General features: G+C 31.6%; 2 protein-coding genes across 3 annotated transcripts in view; both read left to right on the forward strand.

The window, feature by feature from the left end:
* Positions 1-3,140: 3,140 nt before the first annotated feature.
* Positions 3,141-5,589, forward strand: LOC105130179 (ankyrin repeat-containing protein At5g02620-like). The gene is made up of 3 exons (XM_011032554.1): positions 3,141-3,988; positions 4,200-4,732; positions 4,874-5,589. Exons 1-3 carry the CDS (start codon positions 3,394-3,396, stop codon positions 5,477-5,479), a joined length of 1,734 nt encoding a protein of 577 aa, XP_011030856.1. The 5' UTR covers positions 3,141-3,393; the 3' UTR covers positions 5,480-5,589.
* Positions 5,590-11,167: 5,578 nt separating this feature from the next.
* The window catches only part of LOC105130180 (ankyrin repeat-containing protein At5g02620-like), a 16,242-nt gene continuing 2,425 nt past the window's right edge, over positions 11,168-24,984 (forward strand). Inside the window, exons 1-3 of one of the 2 annotated variants that reach the window (XM_011032556.1) lie at positions 11,168-11,977; positions 12,191-12,723; positions 12,865-13,565. In XM_011032556.1, coding sequence (XP_011030858.1) covers positions 11,383-11,977; positions 12,191-12,723; positions 12,865-13,470 — 1,734 coding nt within the window. In that variant the 5' untranslated portion in view covers positions 11,168-11,382 and the 3' untranslated portion in view covers positions 13,471-13,565. Of the gene's footprint in view, positions 11,978-12,190; positions 12,724-12,864; positions 13,566-24,984 lie in introns of those variants that run through there. The other variant, XM_011032555.1, reaches the window with a different exon arrangement.

The following is a 24,984-nucleotide window of genomic DNA, read 5'->3' on the forward strand; positions in this document are numbered from 1 at the left end:
AAATAATTGTTATTATATTTATAAACCGAGCTAAATCTAAAAAATCCTAGTCAAATAATAAATTATTTCAAACTAAAAAACATTAAATCAAATAAAAAAAATTAAGATAAACTGATATAAACTTGTTTTTTTAAAATAAATAAATCAAACCAAAACCATTAATTTAAAAATAAATTTACTTTCTATCTTCATAAATAGCTAATTACTAACATAAATATGCTTTTTGTCTTCAAACGTACATAACATCATTAAATATCTTGAATATGAACAAAAAATATGCTAATTGTCCATCTTCGAATTGTAATTTTAAGTTATCTGCTTTTTATATAATATATTATGATTTCATTCAACCGTTATTACACCAAAACATACGGCATCTGTGTACGAGAAGTGAGAAAGAAGGTATAAATATTAAAAATATATTAAAACTGCTCAATTTTTCACTATAATAATTTATAAAGATTGAGTTATTTTTTTTATTTTTTAAGTTATTTTTCTTCATTTTTTTAGTTTTTTCTTTTTTAATGCCTTTAGCTTTTTTTCTTCTTTTAATAAATTTTATTTTGTTTAATTTAGTTTAAGCTATTTTTTTTTCATTTTTTCATTTTTTCTTTTTTGATGCCGTTAGCTTTTTTTTCTTTGTTTTTTTTCTTTTAATAAAATTTTTTTTGTTTAATTTAGTTTGTTAATGTTAATATTTTTTTTTTAATTTAGTTATCAGACTTTTATGATATTGATCTCGGGTTTAACAGGTTAACTTGATTTCACAAGTTAACCCGGATTTTTTTTCTATTTAATTAATTTTTTTTGTTTATTTTAGTTTGTTAATGTTAAATTTCTTTTTTATTTAGTTATCAAACTTTCATGACACATATCTCAGGTTTCACGGGTTAACTTAGTTTCACAGGTTAACCCAGTTAATTATGGATTAACCCGTCCATTTTATTTTTTTTTGTTAATGTTAAATTTTTTTTATTTAGTTATCAAACTTTCATGATAAAAATCCCAAGTTTAACAGGTTAATCTGGTTTTACGAGTTAACTCGGAGTTTTTTTTGTTTTTTTCTTTTTAATTAATTTTTTTCATTTACTTTAGTTTGTTAATGTTAAATTTCTTTCTATTTAGTTATCATACTTTCATGACACATATCTCAGGTTTTACGGGTTTACCCAATTAATTCTGGGTTAACCCGTCCATTTTTATTTGTTTTTTTCTTTTGTTAATGTTAAAAATATTTTATTTAGTTATCAAACTTTTATGACATGGATCCCGAGTTTAACGGTTTAACCTGGTTCGACAAGGTAACCCGAAGTTTTTTTTTCTTTTTAATTATTTTTTTGTTTAATTTAGTTTGTAAATGTTAAATTTCTTTCTATTTAATTATCAAGCTTTCATGATACATATCCCGGGTTTGATTGGTTAACCTGGTTTCACGGGTTAACTGAGTTAATTCTTGGTTAACCCATCAACTCTTTTTTTTCTATTTAGTTATCAAACTTTCATGACATGAATCCCAAGTTTGATGGGTTAACCTGGTTTGAAGGGTTAACCCAGTTAATTTGGATTTTTTTCTTTTTCTTCATTAATTTTTTTCTTCATGTTGGTTTTTTTTCTTTATTTTTTTTATTTAATTAATCTATTTAATTATCATACTTTATGACACGATATTGCAGTCAGACCCACATCCAAGGCTCTTGGATTTGGTGTTGCTGTCAGACTCATTTAAACTTGAGTCATGTATGTTTAATATTATTATTAATATTATAAATATTACTTTTAGGTCAAGCGTTGCAGTTAGACCCAAGACTTTTGGGTATATCTTTGCAGAAAGACCTAACACTATTAGATCTTAGCCTTTTTTTTATATTTTTTATGCAAGAAAAAAAATTAACCCGTGTATATGCCTTTATTTTTTCCCTTTTCTTTTTCTTTTTTAGGCCTTTTATTGTGGACTGTACAATGCAGTCTATAGTGAAAAAACTGATGCCTTAGTTTTTTTTCTGGCTTTTTTTCTTCTTTTTTTTTTTAAATTTACTTTCTTAATATTAAATTTTTTCTATTTAATTATCAGACTTTTATGATACAGATCTTGAGTTTGACGGGTTAGCCCAGTTAATTCTAGGGTAACCCATCAATTTTTTTTTCTATTTAGTTATCAAATTTTCACGACATAAATTCAATGTTTAACTCGTTAACCTGGTTTGAAAAGTTAACTCAGTTAATTCAGATTTTTTTCTTTTTCTTCATTAGTTATTTTCTTCATGTTGGTTTTTTTTCTATGTTTTTTTCTTTTTACTTAATCTATTTAATTATTACACTTTTATGATACGACCTTGCAGCCAGATTTATATCCAAGGTTATTGGGTTTGATATTGCAATCAAACTCACTTAAACTTGAATAATGCAAGTTTAATATTATTATTAATATTATAACTATTACTCTTGGATCAGACATTGTAACCAAATTTAAGACTCTTGGGTATAGTTTTGCAAAAAAACCTAACACTTTTAAATCTTAGCTTATATATATATATGCAAAAAAAGATTGATCTGCGGCATCGTGCAGATTATCTAACTAGTATGAAATAAGGGGAATCCGCTTGAATGAGTCCACAGAAGCTTCGACAATCTCATCGCACCAAAATTATTTGAAATTTTTTTATATTTTTTTAAACTATAATTATATTAATAAAATGGTTTTAAAATTTTAATTATCAATAAATTTCTAAGTTTTTTATGTTGATTGTTTTTGTAATTTTAATATTTTATTTTGATAAAAGATATAATGGCTACGAATTTTGAAATCTTTTTATTTGTTTAAAATTTACTTGAATTTAAGTATTTGAGTTGTTTTTTTTTTATATATATTGAGCATTTTCAAAAATCGTATTTTCTCACAAAAATATTTTTTTAAAAAAAACACTTTAATGGTTGATAATTATTTTGATTTTTTTATTGTAGCGGCTGGGTGTTTGCTAGTTCCCTTAAACATGTTCAGAAGTTCCATTTCTTTGCAAGTGGTCTTGGTCTTCCTTACTCCTAGCTATGTACTATATATCTTTTTATGTTGAAATGGTTTTCAGTCATAAATTAATTAATTGCTCATTCATGCATCAAATGATCTTTCAAATTTGGTGCTTATATATTTGAGCTAGTCGATGTTGATTTGATACTGACTTTGAGCTTTGAACATATATTTAGTGCCAAGACATAATTAATAATGAATCTCTTGACTAATAATTCACAGTCAAACCTCAAATTCAGTCGGAATTTTGAATCTTGATTTGTTTATATGTTCTTGGTCAAGATGTTCACATGGACGCCTGAAACCACATCGTCGTTAGAATACAATGCCCAGATAGAGTTGTGATAGTTGTTTGCCAGTAGGATTTCATGGATTCAAGGATATACAGAGTTGTAAAATCAGGAAATGTTTATATCCTCCTTCAACTTCTCAATGAAAATCCAAGGCTACTTACTAAACTTACTCCACAAGGGAATACACCTCTCCATATTGCTGTGCAATTTGGACATGAAGGAGTTGTCGTTGAAATCTATAATCGATGCAGGTCTCTGCTTACAAGGCCGAATTCGAGTGGAGACAGTCCTCTACATGTTGCTGCAAGGTGTGGACACTTCTCTATTGTTGATTTTCTGGTGAAAGAAGTTCTGTCTGCAAAAAGGATAAGCACTGAAATTGGAAAAACTGGCAAGTTTGACATCCTGAGGCAGGGAAACAAGGAGAACAATACAGTTCTACACGAGGCTGTTAGGAATGGTAATATGAGTGTCGTGAAGTTGTTGCTGAGGGTTGATACTAAGTTGGCCTGTTTTGAAAATTATGCTGGCGAGTCTCCGTTGTTTCTGGCTGCTAGAGAAGGGAAGAAGGATATTTTGAATCAGATTCTGATATCAACTCCAGCTCCAGCTCATGGGGGTTCAGAGGGCCAAACTGCTTTGCATGCTGCTGTGATAGAGAGACATTCAGGTAGTGTCCTGTGCTTCGACAATCCTTTCTTTTTACTTCTCCGCATTAAATAGTTGTCAATTGAATCTTTTAAGCTCACATCCTCATCGTTATGTGTTTCTTTCTGATTGTTTGGTTTCTGATGTATCCTAACTTGAAATGACTCGTACTAAGTAGAATTCAATCTCTTGTATTGTTTTAAGGTAGTAATTCGTTTTCTGTGTGATGTCAGATATCATGGAGATCCTTCTGAGAGCAAAACCACACCTCATCACAGAAGCTGACCATCATGGCAGGACCGCACTCCATTATGCTGCATCCCTTGGAGACCGCAGGGCGGTTGAAAGATTGCTGGAATTTGACGAGTGTACTGCATATTTATTGGATAAAAATGGCCATTCACCCCTTCATGTTGCAGCCAGGAATGGTCATGCCGATGTAATAGAAAGAATTATCCACTACTGCCCAGATTCTGGAGAGCTTCTGGACCTGAACGGTAGGAGTGTTCTTCATTTTGCCGTTCTTAGTGGAAAAGTGAATGTGGTCAGATGTGTGGTGGAAATAGCAGAGTTACAATGGCTCATAAATCAAGCAGATAATGGCGGGAACACACCTTTGCATTTGGCTGCTATCGAAAGACAAACTCGGATTCTGCGGTGCTTGATATGGGATGAAAGAGTGGACCACAGGGCCAGAAATGAAACTGGCCAATCAGTCTTTGATATTGAGGAATCTATCAGAGAATCATGCTTTATATATCGTTGTGTAAGTATGATTTCATAGCTTTCAGAAGTACATGAAATTTAATGAGCCCCAAAAGCAATTGCTGCTACGTGCATTACGTGTTATGAAAAACAACATATAAAAGCTTGACATTGTATTCACCATACTCTTCTAACACTGCAGAATATAATCAAATGCGTATGGAGGAAACTTACCGCTGTATCTAATCGATTCACCGGGAAAAAGAATCCCCCATGTGCAGACCAAGAAGCTATTGCCAGGATTCAAACTTACAAGCGAATGGGAAATACCCTCTTAATGGTAGCAACACTAATCGCAACAGTAACGTTTGCAGCAGCTTTCACACTTCCTGGAGGCTTTAACAATGATCTTGGCCTCAAGCAAGGCGTAGCGTTACTAGAGTCAAGCAATCATCTGAGATGGTTTGTTTTCTCGGACGCGATTGCCATGACCAGCTCCATAATTGCAGCATGCATAATATTTTGGGGAGCTGTTAGTAACGATGAGTCCTATGTTTACTACCTGGTAAGTGCGACCGTGCTAACTTGTATAGCGCTGCAATCAGCAGCGATTGCATTCCTGTCAGGAATTGTTGCTGCTTTGCCTGATCAACCCTTTGTTGACAGTGTAACTTATATTGTGGGGATTGCTTTCCATGTTAGTAACTTCTTTTTTCTGCTCCAGTTGGGGCGGATTTTCCTTGTTTCTGAAATCTGCCAGTTCTTGATTTTTTATTTCTGGAAGATGAAGTCCAGAATCAATAAATGAGATCACCAAGGAAGTCTTCTGCCTTCTGCTTCAAAATGTTATGACAACGTTTTTGGACAGCTTCTGTTAAGGTATCCAAAGCATTTGGTTTGTGCGTTTGACGAGCCTTTGGAATCAAATTACATAGATAGAAAATGTATAAATAAATGTACAAAACGTGATTACTGCTATCCATTGTCCGATTAATTCCATTGAATTCACATCAAAACATACTCATGCTTCTGATGAAACCAAGTTGGATGCATTGGAAAACAAGCAAACAAATCCAACATCAGGTAATTTTGCAGTAAGTTTCTTGATTATTTGCAGTAAAAACAGTAAATTTATCTAGTATGTAGATACTGATGCTGTGGTAGTACATGAAGTTTCTAAACTTGTCAAACTAAAACTGCTTCAAATGATATTTGGAGTTCTTTTTTCGTATTCATGATATGCTTCAAAATTTTAAGTTACGAGAGTGCTTCCAGAACAATTTGAAGAAAATGGTACACCCATTAATTCAAGGTGCTAATTTCGTACGTAGCAAGAGACTTTTTTTATAGCCTGGATGTTTCGAGTGTCCTTCCTGCATGTTCCAATAATAAATATTTTTTATTTTAAAATATATTAAAATAATATTTTTTTAATTTTTAATTTTGTTTTATATTAATTAGTAAATCAAAAAAAATCTAAGAATATAAAAATAAAATAAAACTAAATAAAATAAAATAAAATAAAAATTTTAAATCTTTGATCACAATCTCAAACATAACTAATTAATATGTAGCATCTTGCCTTTACTTTCTTTGATAATTCAAAGAAAGGAAACCTATAAGCTTTAGCCATACCAACTGCAAAGAAAAAAACAATCTAAACATTAACCCTGTTTCTGACCGGTCCTTAATCCCTATCAAGTGGTAAGTTGGTTCGTATATACAGGCAAGGAGCTGCTAATATTAACGTGACAAAGGAGTCAACATGGCTAAAGAAAGGAATATGATAAATCAAGATTTTATTGATATATCTTTATACTTTTTTTAAAAAAAATATTGAATCAAGAAAACATGTCTCAATAAATATGCATTAGGTTTGGCACTAAATATACCCAAATATTGTTAGGTCTTATCAAAGTCAAATCCAAGTAATTGTTGTGTCTAACCAACACCACATTCAAATGATATTGGGTATCGATACGGTTAGGCCAGAGTTTGAATCTAGCAGTACTCCAAGTCTAGGCATGCCTAAGGCTGGTGCATGCCAAACTCAATAGCTTGCTCAGGTGCAACTTGGATCTGGCACATACTAGACCTCGCTAAGCCAAGAAGGCAGGCTTATCATGTATTATATAAGGATGTTGAGCCCAAGGATTTCATAAGGATTTTTTTCATCACATCCCAAGTTTGTTACATCCTTTAATTCAAATATAATACTTGAATCTAATTTTATTAATTCTATAGATATAAAATCTTAAAGGATTTATTTCTCAACAAATAAGCTTAATTAAACAAATATATACTACGTCGACATATTAGGTGTATGAAAGTTTCTCATGGCCTGTCATGTCTCCATTCTTTTACTAGATCAAATAAGTGGAATACAACTCAAAATATTATAAAAGTAGAGTTACACTTCAATCACTCCTCTTCATAAAATAACCAGACTCATGAGTTATAAATACATAATGAATCCTTCATAATAGAGGGTCACAATCTTCAGTCTCTACTTCATACACATTTGAGAGTATCTCTGTCTAGAATATTATTATATTTTCTTTCTCTAAAAAGATTTATTTAAGTATATAAGAGTCCCTACATTTATCATAAAGGACATTTTAAGTACAAGTGCTTGTCACAAGCCATCTTCATCTACTAAACATCAATTATAAGTTATCTTAACTAGAAAATATATATAAGATTGTTATAATCAATTATCCAAGAATCTTATTTCTAAACTACTTATATTTTTTAGAACTTCATCAATATAAATGCGAAAAGTTTCAAAGCGAAAAGTTTTAATTTATCACAAACATCATGGGTTAGTAATGTCGTTAACAACATCCATTCATTAATCTCATGATTCTCATCAACAACTTCATTCATTCATTAGTCCCTTGTACTATGCATTTAGTATCTTTTCTTCTTCAATTATATTAGAAAGTCATGTATTGAAGTTTTTGCTTCATATGTACATATATAGGGACTAGATAAGGTAGTATGTTGTAAAGCAATATTCAAAAAATGGGATAGAAATTGCTAGTTTTTTTTTTTTGGAAATTTATAGCTTTAATTCTTAAAAAAAACACCAAAGGATTTTGTGGCAGTATAAAAAAACTGATGCTTTTATTATTGACCAAACAAACATGTAAAAACACTAAGAGAATAACAGAGAAGTGTTAAAGATCCTACAAACTAGGAAGTTATTACAAATTGAATCCTATATCTATGTAAGATAGCTAAGTATATTAATTTGAATATACAATCTGATATGAATAAGTCAAGAACTAATTTTCTCTAATATGCTCTGGTAAGATGGATTGAGAGAGAGAAGTCCAATCTTGTACTTGAGTTGAAGAAAAAGTTGGCATAGAAAAGGCTTTGTAAATGCATCAGTAAGTTGATCTTCAAAAGAAAAATGAGCCATACGAAGAGCATCATTTTGAACTTGATCTCGAATAAATTTAAAATCTATTGCAACATGCTTCATTCTTTAAAAAGTGACCTAGCATTGTTTACATCAAGTTGCCTTAAGGACCCACCACAACTCACAACTATACTAATAACAATTCAAACAGTTGTTGGTTTTACAATTGGACTGCATATGTCTTGGTAGTCTATTCCAAGGCATTGGTAGAAGCCTTTTGTAACCAAACAGGCCTTGAACCTATTAACAAAACCATCAAATTTTTATTTAGTTCTAAAAATCCACTTACATCTAACTAAATTGTGAATTGTATCCAAGAGAACTAGCTCCCATATGCCATTCTTCACTAAGACTTCATACTCTTCAGACATGGCTCGACACCATTTATGATCTTTGAGAGCATAGGTTAGAGTGGTTGGTTCAAGATCGCTACTTTTTGGTTAATTAGGTGTGTATATTTATTTTAGTTATAGGTTTGTGTATATTTTGGCTTTAGTAGTTATAGTGTGGAGAGGTTTAGGTTGATACTCAGGTGAGTTTATTTATGGTGATGGTTGTTAAAAAATGGTGGTTATGACAGATTCTTGAAATGGGGGTTGAGTGGTTTTGTCGGTTAGGACTTGTGTTGGTGAAATTCACTAGGGGTTTTCTATTGAGCATCCATTGCAGATGATAAATTGAGTGGCAATACTAAAAATAAGGAGAGGAGTAGAAGTGATAGGGGAAACCAAATGGTAATGGAGTCGAACTGAGGACGAGAAGAATAAGTAGAGAGAAGAGTGAAAGGAAATACAAACTCAACAAATCTAACATGCCTAAAGACATATTTTAGAGATGGAAGGATCAAGATAGTAATAGGCACTTTGAGTTAAAAATTATCCAAAGAATACACATGGTTTTGATTGATTGTCTAGTTTGTGAGTTGCATATAATTGAAGTCCGGGATAACATAAACAACCAAAGATTTTGAGTTTTAAAAAATTGGGAGTTGTTTTAAAAAAAAATCATATGAAGATGAGAGGTGTAGTGTGGGTGTTGGCAAGCAATTTATTAAATAAATTGTTTAGGCTAAGGCATAAGTCCAATAACTTAAAGGAACTGAGGCATAAGATACTACACTGTAAAGATGTTTTCATTTAGAAAAGCTATTGTGTTCAGGTGTGAAGCGGTGTAGTGAGATGAGAAATGCTATTTGTGAAATGAAAATGAACAAGAGCTATATATTTACCACCATTGTCAGAGTAAAATGTTTAGATAGGTTTATTAAAGTGTTTTTCAATAATGGATTTAATCTAATAAAGATATTTTTTACTTGTGACTTTTGTTTAAAAGGATAAAACTAGATATATCTAGTAAATGATCCATAAAAATTACCTAGTATTTAAATCCATCTTTTGATAAAATTAGAGAAGTTCAAGCATTAAAAAAAAAAGTTTCAAAGGGATGAAAAGAGACAATTGTGGATTGCGAAAATGATAATTTATAGCTTTTATTATATAGACAAGTATTGCATGAAAAATTAAACGTTAAGGTAGAAGAGAAACCAAGTTTATTGTTGGAAACAATTTGTTTCATAATGGAAAAAGTTTGGTATCCTAGTTTATGATGCCACTCAAATAAAGATGTTTTCATGTTGGAAAAAGGAAGTAATGGTGGAGATACCAGCAACTCACAAACACCATTTTTAGTTTGGCCCTTCAAAAATGTTGCCCCGTTTGAATTTTCTTTATAAGAAAAGTAGTTGGTAAGAACTCAATTAAAACATTGTTTGAATACAGAATTGAGAAATCAAAATGAGATTTTTTTTTTTCATGACAAGTACATAAAGAACATTATTAAATTAAAAGGTGTCATGAAATGTTTTAAGAGAGAAAGAATTAGTATGGGTAATGGATAGACCTGAGTCATCTCCGATCATAATGTCATCTGAGCTGTTGTATGGAGTATGCATAAAGAGATTATTTAAATCAGCTGTATTATTCTTGTTTTTAATAATAAAAGTCTCTATGATCCTCTTGTAAAAGTTTTCCTTAAATAGTATAGATGTATTTATGATTAAAAAAAAAACTATTAATCCTAAGACAATGATTTATGATGTGTATCTAATAAGTAAACCCAATCCTTACTTTAGAAATATAAAGGTTAGATCTAAGATGATGATGAATGGTAAGTAGAGGCAAACTTTCTTAATTATGTTCAAAATAAATCTTAAGAATACTCAGACTCAATGGATCTTAATGGAGTAAGGCAATTGTGCAGTAGTGTTTGAGAACAGAAATGCCTCCTCTGCCTTTCTTCCGTGTTATCCAGGTCAGTATCTTAGTTTCATTTTCAACACGCATAGCGTATAAAATAGGGCAGTTTTTAAATATCAACAATACTTTATGAGCTTACCTCGTGAAAAAGAATAATTGTTCTCTCTTTCAAACGATCTCAAAATAAGAGACAGTGATTGAGATGCGGTGTTGTTTCATTAGTGGAAAACATTGTTATGCAGCCACAAGTTGGAAGGGAATAGCCATTGACTAGTCGAGGGAGGTACGTAGGTATTGGCGATAAAGAGAGCGCCCATACTGACAATTCATTCGTAAACATTGGAGAGTAGAGAACGGCATCAGACTGATTCTCTTGAAAAATATAACTTTGTCTCGTAATGTGTACTCATCGTCAAGCATTCTAGAAATTCACGCTCGACGGCCAAACGGCAAGCCAAAGAATTTTATTGTTTTTGTGGCACCATCAAATCGGAATACTAATTACCAGCAGAAACTTGCTTTCTATGTTCATAAATAGCTAATTACTAACATAAATATGCTTTTGGTCTTCAAACATACATAAAATCATAAAATATCATGAACATGAACAAAAAATATGCTAATTGTCCATCTTGGAATTGTAATTTTAAGTTCTCTGCTTTTTATTTAATATATTACGATTTCTTTCAGCCATGTACCATATATCTTTTATGTTGAAATTGTTTTCAGTCAAAAATTAATTAATTGCTCATTCAAGCGTCATATGATCTTTCAAATTTGGTGCTTAGATGTTTGATCTAGTCGATGTTGATTTTGGAGCTTTGAACATATATTTAGTGCCTAGACATAACTAGTAAATAATCTCTTGACTAATAATTCACAGATATACCTCAAAGTCGGTCGGAATTTTGAATTTTGATTTACCTATATGTTCTTGGTCAAGATGTTCACGTGGACGCCTGAAACCACATCGTCGTTACAATAAAATGCCCAGATAGAGTGGTGATAGTTGTTTGCCAGTAGGATTTCATGGATTCAAGGCTATACAGAGTTGTAAAATCAGGAAATGTTTATATTCTCCTACAACTTCTCAATGAAAATCCAAGGGTACTTACTAAACTTACTCCACAAGGGAATACACCTCTCCATATTGCTGTGCAATTTGGACATGAAGGAGTTGTCGTTGAAATCTATAATCGATGCAGGTCTCTGCTTACAAGGCCGAATTCGATTGGAGACAGTCCTCTACATGTTGCTGCAAGGTGGGGACACTTCTCTATTGTTGATCTTCTGGTGAAAGAAGTTATGTCTGCAAAAACGATAAGCACTGAAAATGGAAAAACTGGCAAGTTTGACATCCTGAGGCAGGGAAACAAGGAGAACAATACAGTTCTACACGAGGCTGTTAGGAATGGTAATATGAGTGTCGTAAAGTTGTTGCTGAGGGTAGATACTAAGTTGGCCTTTTTTGAAAATTACGCTGGCGAGTCTCCGTTGTTTCTGGCTGCTAGAGAAGGGAAGAAGGATATTTTGAATCAGATTCTGATATCAACTCCAGCTTCAGCTCATGGGGGATCAGAGGGCCAAACTGCTTTGCATGCTGCTGTGATAGAGAGGCATTCAGGTAGTGTCCTGTGCTTGAACAATCCTTTCTTTTTACTTCTCCACATCTAATGGCTTTCAATTGGATCTTTTAAGCTCACATCCTCATTGTTATGTGTTTCTTTCTGATTGTTTGGTTTCTGATGTAACCTAACTTGAAATGACTCGTACTAAGTAGAATTCAATCTCTTGTATTGTTTTAAGATCATATAACTCGTTTTCTGTGTGATGTCAGATATCATGGAGATCCTTCTGAGAGCAAAACCACACCTCATCACAGAAGCTGACCATCATGGCAGGACCGCACTCCATTATGCTGCATCCCTTGGAGACCGCAGGGCTGTTGAAAGATTGCTGGAATTTGACGAGTGTACTGCTTATGTATTGGATAAAAATGGCCATTCACCCCTTCATGTTGCAGCCAGGAATGGTCATGCCGATGTAATAGAAAGAATTATCCACTACTGCCCAGATTCTGGAGAGCTTCTGGACCTGAACGGTAGGAGTGTTCTTCATTTTGCCGTTCTTAGTGGAAAAGTGAATGTGGTCAGATGTGTGGTGGAAATAGCAGAGTTACAATGGCTCATAAATCAAGCAGATAATGGCGGGAACACACCTTTGCATTTGGCTGCTATCGAAAGACAAACTCGGATTCTGCGGTGCTTGATATGGGATGAAAGAGTGGACCACAGGGCCAGAAATGAAACTGGCCAATCAGTCTTTGATATTGATGGATCTATCAGAGAATCATGCTTTATATATCGTTGTGTAAGTATGATTTCATAGCTTTCAGGAGTACATGAAATTTAAGTAGCCCTAAAAGCAATTGCTGCTACGTGCATTACGTGTTATGAAAAACAACATATAAAAGCTTGACATTGTATTCACCATACTCTTCTAACACTGCAGAATATAATCAAATGCGTATGGAGGAAACTTACCGCTGTATCTAATCGAATCACCGGGAAAAAGAATCCCCCATGTGCAGACCAAGAAGCTATTGCCAGGATTCAAACTTACAAGCGAATGGGAAATACCCTCTTAATGGTAGCAACACTAATCGCAACAGTAACGTTTGCAGCAGCTTTCACACTTCCTGGAGGCTTTAACAATGATCTTGGCCTCAAGCAAGGCGTAGCGTTACTAGAGTCAAGCAATCATCTGAGATGGTTTGTTTTCTCGGACGCGATTGCCATGACCAGCTCCATAATTGCAGCATGCATAATATTTTGGGGAGCTGTTAGTAACGATGAGTCCTATGTTTACTACCTGGCAAGTGCTACCGTGCTAACTTGTATAGCGCTGCAATCAGCAGCGATTGCATTCCTGTCAGGAATTGTTGCTGCTTTGCCTGATCAACCCTTTGTTGACAGTGTAACTTATATTGTGGGGATTGCTTTCCATGTTAGTAACTTCTTGTTTCTGCTCCAGTTGGTGCGGATTTTCCTTGTTTCTGAAATCTGCCAGTTCTTGATTTTTTATTTCTGGAAGATGAAGTCCAGAATCAATAAATGAGATCACCAAGGAAGTCTTCTGCCTTCTGCTTCAAAATGTTATGACAACGTTTTTGGACAGCTTCTGTTAAGGTATCCAAAGCATTTGGTTTGTGCGTTTGACGAGCCTTTGGAATCAAATTACATAGATAGAAAATGTATAAACAAATGTACAAAACGTGATTACTGCTATCCATTGTCCGATTAATTCCATTGAATTCACATCAAAATATACTCATGCTTTTGATGAAACCAAGTTGGATGCATTGTAAAACAAGCAAACAAATCCAAAATCAGGTAATTTTGTAGTAAGTTTCTTGATTCCTTGCAGTAAAAACAGTAAATTTATCTAGTATGTAGATACTGATGCTGTGGTAATATATGAAGTTTGCAATCTTGTCAAACTAAAACTGGTTCAAATGATATTTGGAGTTCTTTTTTCGTATTCATGATATGCTTCAAAAATTTAAGTTACGATTTCCCTCTGGAGATCCCAGGTTTAAGCCCTGAGAAGGGTAGGGTAGGAGTTTAGGGACACAAGAGGGCTACCTATCTCATCTTGTGCCACAAGGCCGGTTCAACTTCCTACCGGCCCAATAAACCAAGTTACTCGGAGTCATACCAGTTCTAATAGCTTTTTAGCCTATAACTAGCGTCGTTGCTCGTGCTTTGCTGCGGTTGTGGATCAAGAAATGGCAAACAATTTTTATTTTATTTTTGGATTTTTTTTGGTCAATTTTTATTTTATTTTTGGATTTTTTTTTTGTTACGAGGAAAAAAGGTCTGAATTCGAAATGCTAATTCTCCAAGTTTTTGATGATTCAAAGAAAGTAAACCAATAAGCTTTAGTCATACCAACTGCAAAGAAAAAAAATTCTAAACATTAACCTTGTTTCTGACCGGTCCTTAATCCCTATCAAGTTGTAAGTTGGTTGATATATACAGGCAAGAAGCTGCTAAGATTAGCGTGATGAAGGAGTCAACATGGCTAAAGGATGGTTATACGATGAACCAAGATTTTATTATTATATTTTGAAGAATTTGCTACAAAAGAAGAATCGAATAATGCAGAAGTAGAGAAAGAAGAAGAGAATTATATGTTTTGTAAAATCTGCAATCTGCATGCGGCATTTACTTCCTTCTATTTTTGTTTCCTTCCTCAAGTACATGAATATATATATATATATATATATTAAGTACATGAATACATATATATATATATATTCTAACTAACTTAACAGTCATAACTAACTTTATATGTCTTAGTTATAACTGTAATTACAGTTTATATAAAAGATGACAGAATGGCCAGTCTCCTTAGTCTTCTACATCCGTGGCTTCTTCTGCAATCTTGGAAGGTTTCATATATTCTTTATATGGATTGATAGTTTGCTCTAGATTCCAATATCCCCCCTCAGGATGGGAATGAATTTTCACCATTCCCATCTTGCTAAGGATAGGATTAAGTGTGTGATAACCGAGTGGTTTGGTGAGTGCGTCAGCTAATTGAAATCTGGAAGGAATGTGAATGATGGTAAGTAGTCCTTCCTATAGTTTTTCATGTACAAGATGACAGTCAAGTTGTATATGTTTGGTGCGTTCATGATGGACTAGATTGGAGGCGATTTCTGAGGTTGGTTTGTTGTCTGTGTATAGCAAGGCAGGCTGAGAGTGAGGTATATAGAAATCTACCAACAAATAAGTCAGCCATTGAATTTCACATATTGTGGTTGCCAAAGCCCGATATTCAGCTTCTGTTGAGGACCTACTTACAGTAGGTTGTTTCTTTGATTTTCAGGAGATGAGTGAATCTCCAAGAAAAACTAGATATCCAGTTACACTTCTTCCAGTATCAATGCAGCCTCCCCAATCACTGTCAGAGGAAGAATCAATGCAGCCTCCCCAATCACTGTCAGAATAAGCCTTTAAATGAAAAGTAGAATCAGCTTTGAGGAGTAATCCTTGACCTGATGTGGCTTTAAGATACCAAAAAACTCTCTCTGCAGCTTGCATATGCATTGTATGCGGGTTGGACATGAATTGACTGAGAGTTTGGATGGTATATGATAAATCTAGGCGTGTGAGTGTGAGATAGAGAAGTCTGCCAATGAGTCTACGATAAGATGCAGGATCAGACAAGGAAGGGCTAGCATCATGGGTACTGAGTTTCAGTGTGGATTCCGTTGGAAAACATACTAGTTTAGCACCAGAACAACCACTACTTGCAAGTATATCTAAGGCATATTTTCTTTGGCAAAGAACAATGTCTTTGGCAAATCTAGCTACCTCAATGCTGAGAAAGTACTTTAGGTTTCCTAAATCTTTAATAGGAAAGATTGTGCGAAGGTGCTGTTTGACTTTGTTGAGTGCTATAAGAGTGTTGGAAGCGATGAGTACATCATCAACATAGATTAACACTGCAATGAAGTCGTTGGTAGATTTCCCGATGAAGAGGCTAGAATCTGATTTTTCTTGTAGAAATCCGAAGTGTAATAGAGACATCATTGGAAAAGTAATTGGAGAGGAACTTCAGGTTTCCATAATGTCGACTAGAATGAATGCAATGTTTAACCATGCCGATGCCTTTATCGCTTTACCAGGTGGTCTAGGCACATTAGAAGAGATCTTTCATATTTTCTCTTGGACCCAACTACACATTCACCATAAACCTATAAGTCTGTTAAATGTTAATGGTTATTATGATAAGTTGTTGTCTTTTCTTGATCATGCTGTGGAATAGGAATTTCTAACATCTTCTGCACGACAAATCATAATCTCTGCTGCTACTACTGAACAATTGATTGACCAACTACAATCTTGTAGATAACTTGGAAAACCATTGTTGTGAAGCTTGTTTGAGACTATAGATGCTCTTTTTGAGTTTGCAGACTCGAGGATCATTTGGATTGGAGTAATCATGTGGTAATTGCATATATACTTCCTCATGTAAGTCACCATATAAAAAGGCATTGTCCACATTAAACTAATGTAAATGCCAATTATTGATAGCAGCAATGGTGAGAAGAACTCTAACTGTTGTGATCTTTGCAATAGGAGAGAAAGTGTCAAAGAAATCAATGCCCTCTTGTTGTGTGTATTCTTTTGCTACCAATCGTGCGTTATATCGTTCAACCTTTCATCAGCTTGGAATTTCACTTTGTATACCCACTTAGATCCAATGGTAGATTTATTATATGGCAGAAGTACTAAATCCCAAGTTCGATTTTGCTCAAGAGTTATGATTTCATTTGTTATAGCATTTTACCAATGAGGAATAGAGCTAGCTTATTTGTAAGTTTTTGATTCAAAAATAGATGAAACAGAAGAGGTGAAAGCACATTATTGTAAAGATAACTTGGAATTAGATAAGTAAGAAAAGATGGAGTATGGCTTACCAGGAAGGGAGCAATCTGAAGAGCTTGGAGTTGCTAAAGGAATCTTGGTCATATTTCCACAATAGTATTGTTTTAAGTAATTAAGTGGATGTTTATTTCTTTTGGACCTTCTGATTTGGGAAATATTATTATTAGTTAGGGGAGAAGTTTGAGGAATAGAAGGTTGTAAAGGTAATGTTGCAGGAATAACAGAATTGTTTAGTGGTAACTCTGTTGGGATAAAGGAAATGAGTCAAAAATTTAAGGATAGTCAAGAAACACAAGGGGTGTATGAATTGTGTTTGGAATAGGCAGGAATGTGGTTTCATAAAACACAACATTACAAGACACAAAGGTTTTGCAGGTTGATAAGTCAAGCACTTTGTATCCTTTAATGTGTGGAGGGTAACCAAGAAAAATGCATTTTGTGTCTCGGGGTTGAAATTTTCCTTTGTTGTGTGTAATTGTGCTAGCAAAATATAAACAACCAAACACCCTTAAGTAATTGTAATGTGGTGGTTTGTTAAAAAGAACCTGATAAGGTGTTTTATTTTGAAGAATGCAAGAAGGGGTGCGATTGATTAGGTGAGTGGCTGTGAGAATGCAATCTGTCCAATAAATTAAAGGAAGTTGGAATTGAAACATTAGAGATCTAGCTACATTTAACAGATGTTGATGTTTCCCTTCAACCCTGCCATTCTGTTCAGGTGTTTCAACACAAGTTAATTGATGAATGATGCCATGTTTTTGGTAAAAAGTAGGCATATTAAACTCTTGTCCATTGTCTGATCTGAGAGTTTTAATCTTGGTGTTGAATTAAGTATGAACATAAGCTAGAAAGTTGCTAAGAAGATCTCGTGTTTCAGATTTAGATTTCATTAGAAATAACCAAGTAAATCTATTGTAATCATCTACGATGGTGAGGAAAAACTGATAACTAGAATATAAAGTAACAAAGAAGGGTCCCCAAATGTCAATGTGAATTAATTAAAAAGCCTTTATGGATTTATTAATAGACAAGGAAAAGGGCAACCATTTTTGTTTAGCTAGGGGGTAAATTTCACAAATGAAATTGTTGCTAATAGTGATTGAAGGATCAGCTTTGTTCAAAAGATTGATTTTGAAAATAGGGATGTGGCCTAAACGTAAATGCCAAAGATCAGTGGCAACAACACAGGACTTGATTATTGATCTAATAGGTAAGCCTTTGGTAATTTGATCAGGGTGTTTGTGAAGACTATATAGACTAGATTCAGCTTCAGCAAGCCCAATCATCTTTCATTTGCTTAGATCCTGCAGGATACATTTCATGTGAAGGAAAAATAAGCCAACAGTGTTATCAGCAGTTAATCTTGAAACAGAAATCAGATTGATATTGAAAGCTGGAACATAAAGTGCATTGTGCAAAATGATATCAGGAGAGAATTTAACCGTCCCGGTGAAAACAATTGGTACATGTTGACCATTTAGCAGATGAACTTTAGACTGATTTTTAGGTAGCATAATGGATTCTAAAAGAAGGGGGCTACAGATCATGTGATTTGTTGCTCCTATATCAAGAATCCAAGAAAATCTATTCTGAGGTAAAGATATTGTATAATATGAAAAGGATATACCTGATGTAGATACTCCTTTAGTAACATTATTTATCTTTGAGTTGGAAATGCTATTTGCGAGAGTGAGTAGATTCTGCATCTGTTCTTGAGAGAAAACAATGTTAGGAGTGTCAAGATGTTGCTCCAAGACAGCAGTGCTATGTGCAGTGGGTAATCTTTGAAAATTTCTGCTGGCATATGGCATGGTGGCAAATCTTTTCCCTCTTGGCCCCTTCCATCCAGGAAGGTATCCAACAATTTGAAAACATTTATCAACATGTCCAGGATATCCACAGTGGGAGCAGATTGCCTCAGTTTTTCCTTTTTGTTTAGCAAAGCGTGTTGAACCTGATCTGGAATTTGGATTATGGTATTGTTCAGCAACCATTGCTTGTGAATCAATGGGAATCCCTACTGCATTTGTTAAGGACCTCTGACTCTCTTCCTGCAGAAGCAAGGAAAAGACTCTGCCCATGGATGGTAAAGGAGTTTGGAGCATTAATTGGCTTCTGACTACTGAGTAAGAATCATGAAGTCCTACTAAAAATTTCATAACATAATTTGATTGTTGTCGATCTGTTAGATGCTTTCAAATGTTGCATGAGCATGAATCAAGATTTCCACATTTGCAGTTTGGGATTGGAAAATAACTGATGTATTCACCCCATAGTGCCTTGAATTCACTAAAATATTCAGTGACAGATTTTGAGTTCTGAGAAATGGAACTTAAAGATTTCTCTAAACTGAAGACCCTTAGTCCATCACTTCTAAGATATCTAACTTTTAATTCTTCCCAAATGTCAAATGTCGTTGTGAAGTAAAGAAGGTTGCTATGAATATATTTGGCAATTGAATTCATTAGCCATGATAGAACTAGATTATTTGATCTTAGTCATGCCACACGAAGTGATTGATTAGTGGTGTTTGGTTGAACTAAAAAACCATCAATGAAGGCAATCTTGTTTTTCACTATTAAGGCAATTATCATGGATCTACTCCATGCAATATAATTTTCATCAGTGAAAATTTCAGAAACCAGAAGTGTACCAAGATTATCAGAAGGGTAGAGGTAATAGCAGTTGGAAGAATCATCAGAAAGATTTAGAGTAGTGGTATTGAATGCATCTTTATATGTTGTACAAACATTTTCTTCAAGATGATCAGACATTTTAAAGTTTTGGAATCAAGAAGATGGAGAAAGATTTTTAGAACTACAAAGATTTTAAATCTTTCTGATGATGATGAAGGGTAAGTTTATATTTTTAAAAACAAGGCTCTGATACCATGAAGAATTTGCTACAGAAGAAGAGTCGAATAATGCAGAAGTAGAGAAAGAAGAAGAGAATTATATGTTTTGGAAAATCTGCAATCTGCATGCAGCATTTACTTTCTTCTATTTTTCTTTCCTTTCTCAAGTACATGAACACACACAAACACAGTCTAACTAACTTAACAGTCATAACTAACTTTATATGGATTAGTTATAACTGTAATTACAGTTTATATAACAGATGACAGAATGGCCAGTCTTCTACATCCGTGGCTTCTTCTGCAATCTTGGAAGGTTTCATATGTTACTTATATGTATTGATAGTTTGCTCTAGATTCCAATATATTAAAAAAAAATTACCAAATTAAGAAAATATATCCTTATAAAAGTGTGTTGGATTTAACACTAGATATATCGTGTTGTTGGGTCTGATCAAAGTCACACCCAAATAATTATTGGGTCTACCCAACACCACACCCAAATGATGTTGGGTATAAATGATGCTAGCTCGGTGCTTAAACCTATGCAGTACTCTAGGCTTAAACACACTTTCAACTAGTGCATGTTAAATCCAAGCAACATCTAAATCCAAGCACCATCTAAATCTGACATGTGTCAAGCCTAATAACTTGCTTAGGATTTGCTAGACACATCTAAGCCACTAGGGTGGGCTTGTCGTGCATTATTTAAGAGTGTCGAGCCCAAAGATTTTTTTCATCGCAACCTGGGTATGGTTAGGTTCACTATATTCTTAAATTCAAATATAATACTTGAATTTAATGATATTAATTCTATATATTTTTATATAAAATTTTAAAGGATTTATTTATTAATTAATAAGCTTAATTTAACAAGTATACACTCTACCAACATTATTAGGTGTATTAAAATCTCTCATGACATATAATATCTCCATTCTTTTGCTGAATAAAATAAGTGAAATGTTACTCAAAATATTATAGAAATGGAGTTACACTTCAGTTATTTTTCTCCATAAAATGATTAGATTTTTGGGCTATAAATACATAATGAATTTTTTAAAATAAAAATTCACGATCTTCATTCTATACTCTATATATATTTGAGAATATCTCTCTATAATATTATTGTATTTTAGAAAGATTTATTTAAATATCTAAAAGGCTTCATATCTACCGTTAAAAAAACTTTTAATTACAGGTAATAGATATACCAAACACCGAATATAAGTTATTAATTGCCATCTAAATCTCAAGCCTAATAACTTGCTTAGGATTTGCTAGACACATCTAAGCCACCAGGGTGGGCTTGTCGTGCATTATTTAAGAGTGTCGAGCCCAAAGATTTTTTTTATCGCAACCTGGGTATGGTTGGGTTCGCTTCGTTTATCTTAAAGGATTTATTTATTAATAAATAAGCTTAATTTAACAAGTATACACTCTACCACCATTATTAGGTGTATTAAAGTCTCTCATGACATATAATATCTCCATTCTTTTGCTGAATAAAATAAGTGAAATGTTACTCAAAATATTATAGAAATGGAGTTACACTTCAGTTATTTTTCTCCATAAAATGATTAGATTTTTGGGCTATAAATACATAATGAATTTTTTAAAATAAAAATTCACGATCTTCATTCTATACTCTATATATATTTGAGAATATCTCTCTATAATATTATTGTATTTTAGAAAGATTTATTTAAATATCTAAAAGGCTCCATATTTACCATTAAAAAAACTTTTAATTACAGGTAATAGCTACAAGTTATCTTGATTTACCAAACACCGAATATAAGTTATTAATTGGCCATGGAATATATATGAAATTATTATAACCAATTATCTAATTAATCGGGAGCCCTGTTCCAAAACTATTAGATTTTGTAGGACTTTATCAATATGGAAACAGAAAGTCTCAGTTTATCACAAACGGGCCAGTAGCTTCGTTGACAAGATCCATTCATCAATCTCATGATTCTCATCAACAACCCATTCATTCATCAGTCCCTACTCCCTGCTCCCTAGTACACATGCATTTAACCAGCAGCCAAGAGTCCCTAGATTTCTTCCTGGCCAAGCCTAATGTCTTCTGTGGCTGAGTATAGTGAGCCAGGAGCCAACTCATTCCGACTGTTCTGTTGAAGAGAATAGTTCTTCTGATATGAAAATGTTGCTGCAAGTATTTAGTATCTTTTCTTCCTCAATTATATCAGAAAGCCATGTATCGAATATATATATATATATAGTCATATGAAGTGATTGCACAGCAGAAAATGAGCACTGCCCGTGATTTAATTCATTGATAAGGTTTCTCGCCCAAAAGATTAACAGTAACAAAAAATAAATAAAAAGGCAGAACTTTTAAATCTTGATGGCCATTCAACGGACATTTTTTTTTTTTTTATCAGCTTGGGTGCTTTTGTAAGCTATGCAAACAGCTTCCAAAGCTCGATCTTTCTTGTTTGACTATAAGGTGAAAAGTCAGAACGGCGGACCCAGTCTTCAAATGCTACTATCCAAACCCATTAGAAGTTAAATAATTCAGTTTTGACAAAATTGATTTTAGATTTAATTCTTTAATTAAAGTCATTAAAAATTTAATTAAATTCTTAAATTTAATTAATTCTTCTAATTTTATTCAACTTAAATTTCAATTTTAAATTTTATTTCAAATTAAGTTCTTTTTTAACCCATCTTGTCAACTAAATTTAATGCCACTATTCTTCTAATATTTTAATTTTTTGTAATTCAAAGATTTATCTCCTTGTATATTGAAAATATTTTTAAAATTTTTATTTTTTAATTTTTTTGAATTTTTGAATAAAGAAGAAAAATATACAAATCATTTTTAGGATCTATAATTAGGTTATAATATGGTTATCCCATCATTATTACTTGAGTTTTTTTATTTTTATTTTAAATTTTATCATTTTATATTTAATTAATTTAAAATTAAATTACATTATTTTTTTTGAAATTTTTTTTTCCAAGTTATCACTATTATTATTGTTTTTATTTGATCTATTTGTTATCATTAATTATATTTTTATCATCTAATTAAAATAAAATTAACTTATTTAACTCAGTCAAGTATTTTTCTTCCTTCTTTCAAACAATCTCACGAAGGTTAGACATTATTTCTTATAAAAATATAATAATAATAATTCATCCTAGCGATGTAGTGCTAGTCCAAATAACATATTATTTGGAGTATATTATTTTAATGTATTTTCAAATAAAAAATATTTTAAGAAAAATAACTCATATTTATGTTTTATTTGTCTTTAAACATACATAGCATCATGACAATATTATTTGGAGTATATTATTTTAATATATTTTCAAACAAAAAATATTTTGAGAAAGATAACTAATATCATATTTATGTTTTATTTGTCTTTGGACATACATAGCATCATGAAATATTTTGAATATGAACAAAAAAAAATTGTCCATCTTAGAATTGTAATTTTAAGTTCTCTATTATTAATACATTATGATTTCTTTCAACTGTTGGTAGCCCAAAAACGCATGGATAGTTCCACTTTCCATGCAAGTGATTTTAAGAACTTAAAGTTTCAACATTTAATTTTTTTAAAATAAAATATTTTTTAAGGAATGTGAATTTTAAAAAGTAAATTATTTTTCTATGTTTGATAATATTATGAAAAATAAGTTAAAAAATATTTTCTAGTGTTTAGTTATGTTATGAAAAATAAATTACTAACAATTTTTTTTCAAATTTATTAAAAGAATAAGAATCAAATCTAACAAAAAAAAATTAAAGGGATATGAGATTAAAAACTATTTTAAATAAATAAATAACATTCAAAATAATAAAAGTCAAATCTGACAGATAAAAAAAATTAAAAAGATGAAGAAATTAAAAAATTCATAAATTATTTTAAATAAATAAATAATAATAAAAAGAATAGGAACCGAATATGATAAATAAAAAATTTTAATTAAAAAAAGTATAAAAAAATAAATAAAAATAAAAAAATAAAAATAAGATAAAGACTAAAGTTGATATTAAATTTTAAAAGATGAAATTGAAGAAAAAAAAGATTCAAAATAAAATATATAGCAATCAAAAAATTAAGAGTCAAGTTTGATATAATTGATAATTTTAAATTTTTCACTTTTAAAAAATATTTTTCATTAAAAATAAAAAAAAAAATTCTTTTCTCAATTAAGAAGAAATTTCTTTTGACTAAAAAATATTTTTTATTAATTATAATAAAAAAGAAAAATATACAAATCATTTTTAGGATCTATAATTAGGTTATAACATGGTTATCCCATCATTATTACTTGAGTTATATATTTATCATATTAACTTGAATTGACTTGAGTTTTTTTATTTTTTCTTTAAATTTTATCATTTTATATTTAATTAGTTAAAAATTAAATTACATTATTTTTTTTGAAATTTTTTTTTTTCAAGTTATCACTATTATTATTGTTTTGATCTATTTGTTATCATTAATTATATTTTTATCATCTAATTAAAATAAAATTAACTTATTTAACTCAATCAAATATTTTTTTTTCTTCTTTCAAACAATCTCACGAAGGTTGGACATTATTTCTTATAAAAATATAATAATAATAATTCATCCTAGCGATGTAGTGCTAGTCCAAACAATATTATTTGGAGTATATTATTTTAATATATTTTCAAACAAAAAATATTTTGAGAAAGATAACTAATATCATATTTATGTTTTATTTGTCTTTGGACATACATAGCATCATGAAATATTTTGAATATGAACAAAAAAAAATTGTCCATCTTAGAATTGTAATTTTAAGTTCTCTATTATTAATACATTATGATTTCTTTCAACTGTTGGTAGCCCAAAAACGCATGGATAGTTCCACTTTCCATGCAAGTGATTTTAAGAACTTAAAGTTTCAACATTTAATTTTTTAAAAATAAAATATTTTTTAAGGAATGTGAATTTTAAAAAGTAAATTATTTTTCTATGTTTGATAATATTATGAAAAATAAGTTAAAAAATATTTTCTAGTGTTTAGTTATGTTATGAAAAATAAATTACTAACAATTTTTTTTCAAATTTATTAAAAGAATAAGAATCAAATCTAACAAAAAAAAATTAAAGGGATATGAGATTAAAAACTATTTTAAATAAATAAATAACATTCAAAATAATAAAAGTCAAATCTGACAGATAAAAAAAATTAAAAAGATGAAGAAATTAAAAAATTCATAAATTATTTTAAATAAATAAATAATAATAAAAAGAATAGGAACCGAATATGATAAATAAAAAATTTTAATTAAAAAAA

This window comes from Populus euphratica, unplaced genomic scaffold, assembly GCF_000495115.2.
Source record: "Populus euphratica unplaced genomic scaffold, PopEup_1.0 scaffold95.1, whole genome shotgun sequence".
In the NCBI taxonomy this organism is placed as follows: domain Eukaryota; kingdom Viridiplantae; phylum Streptophyta; class Magnoliopsida; order Malpighiales; family Salicaceae; genus Populus; species Populus euphratica.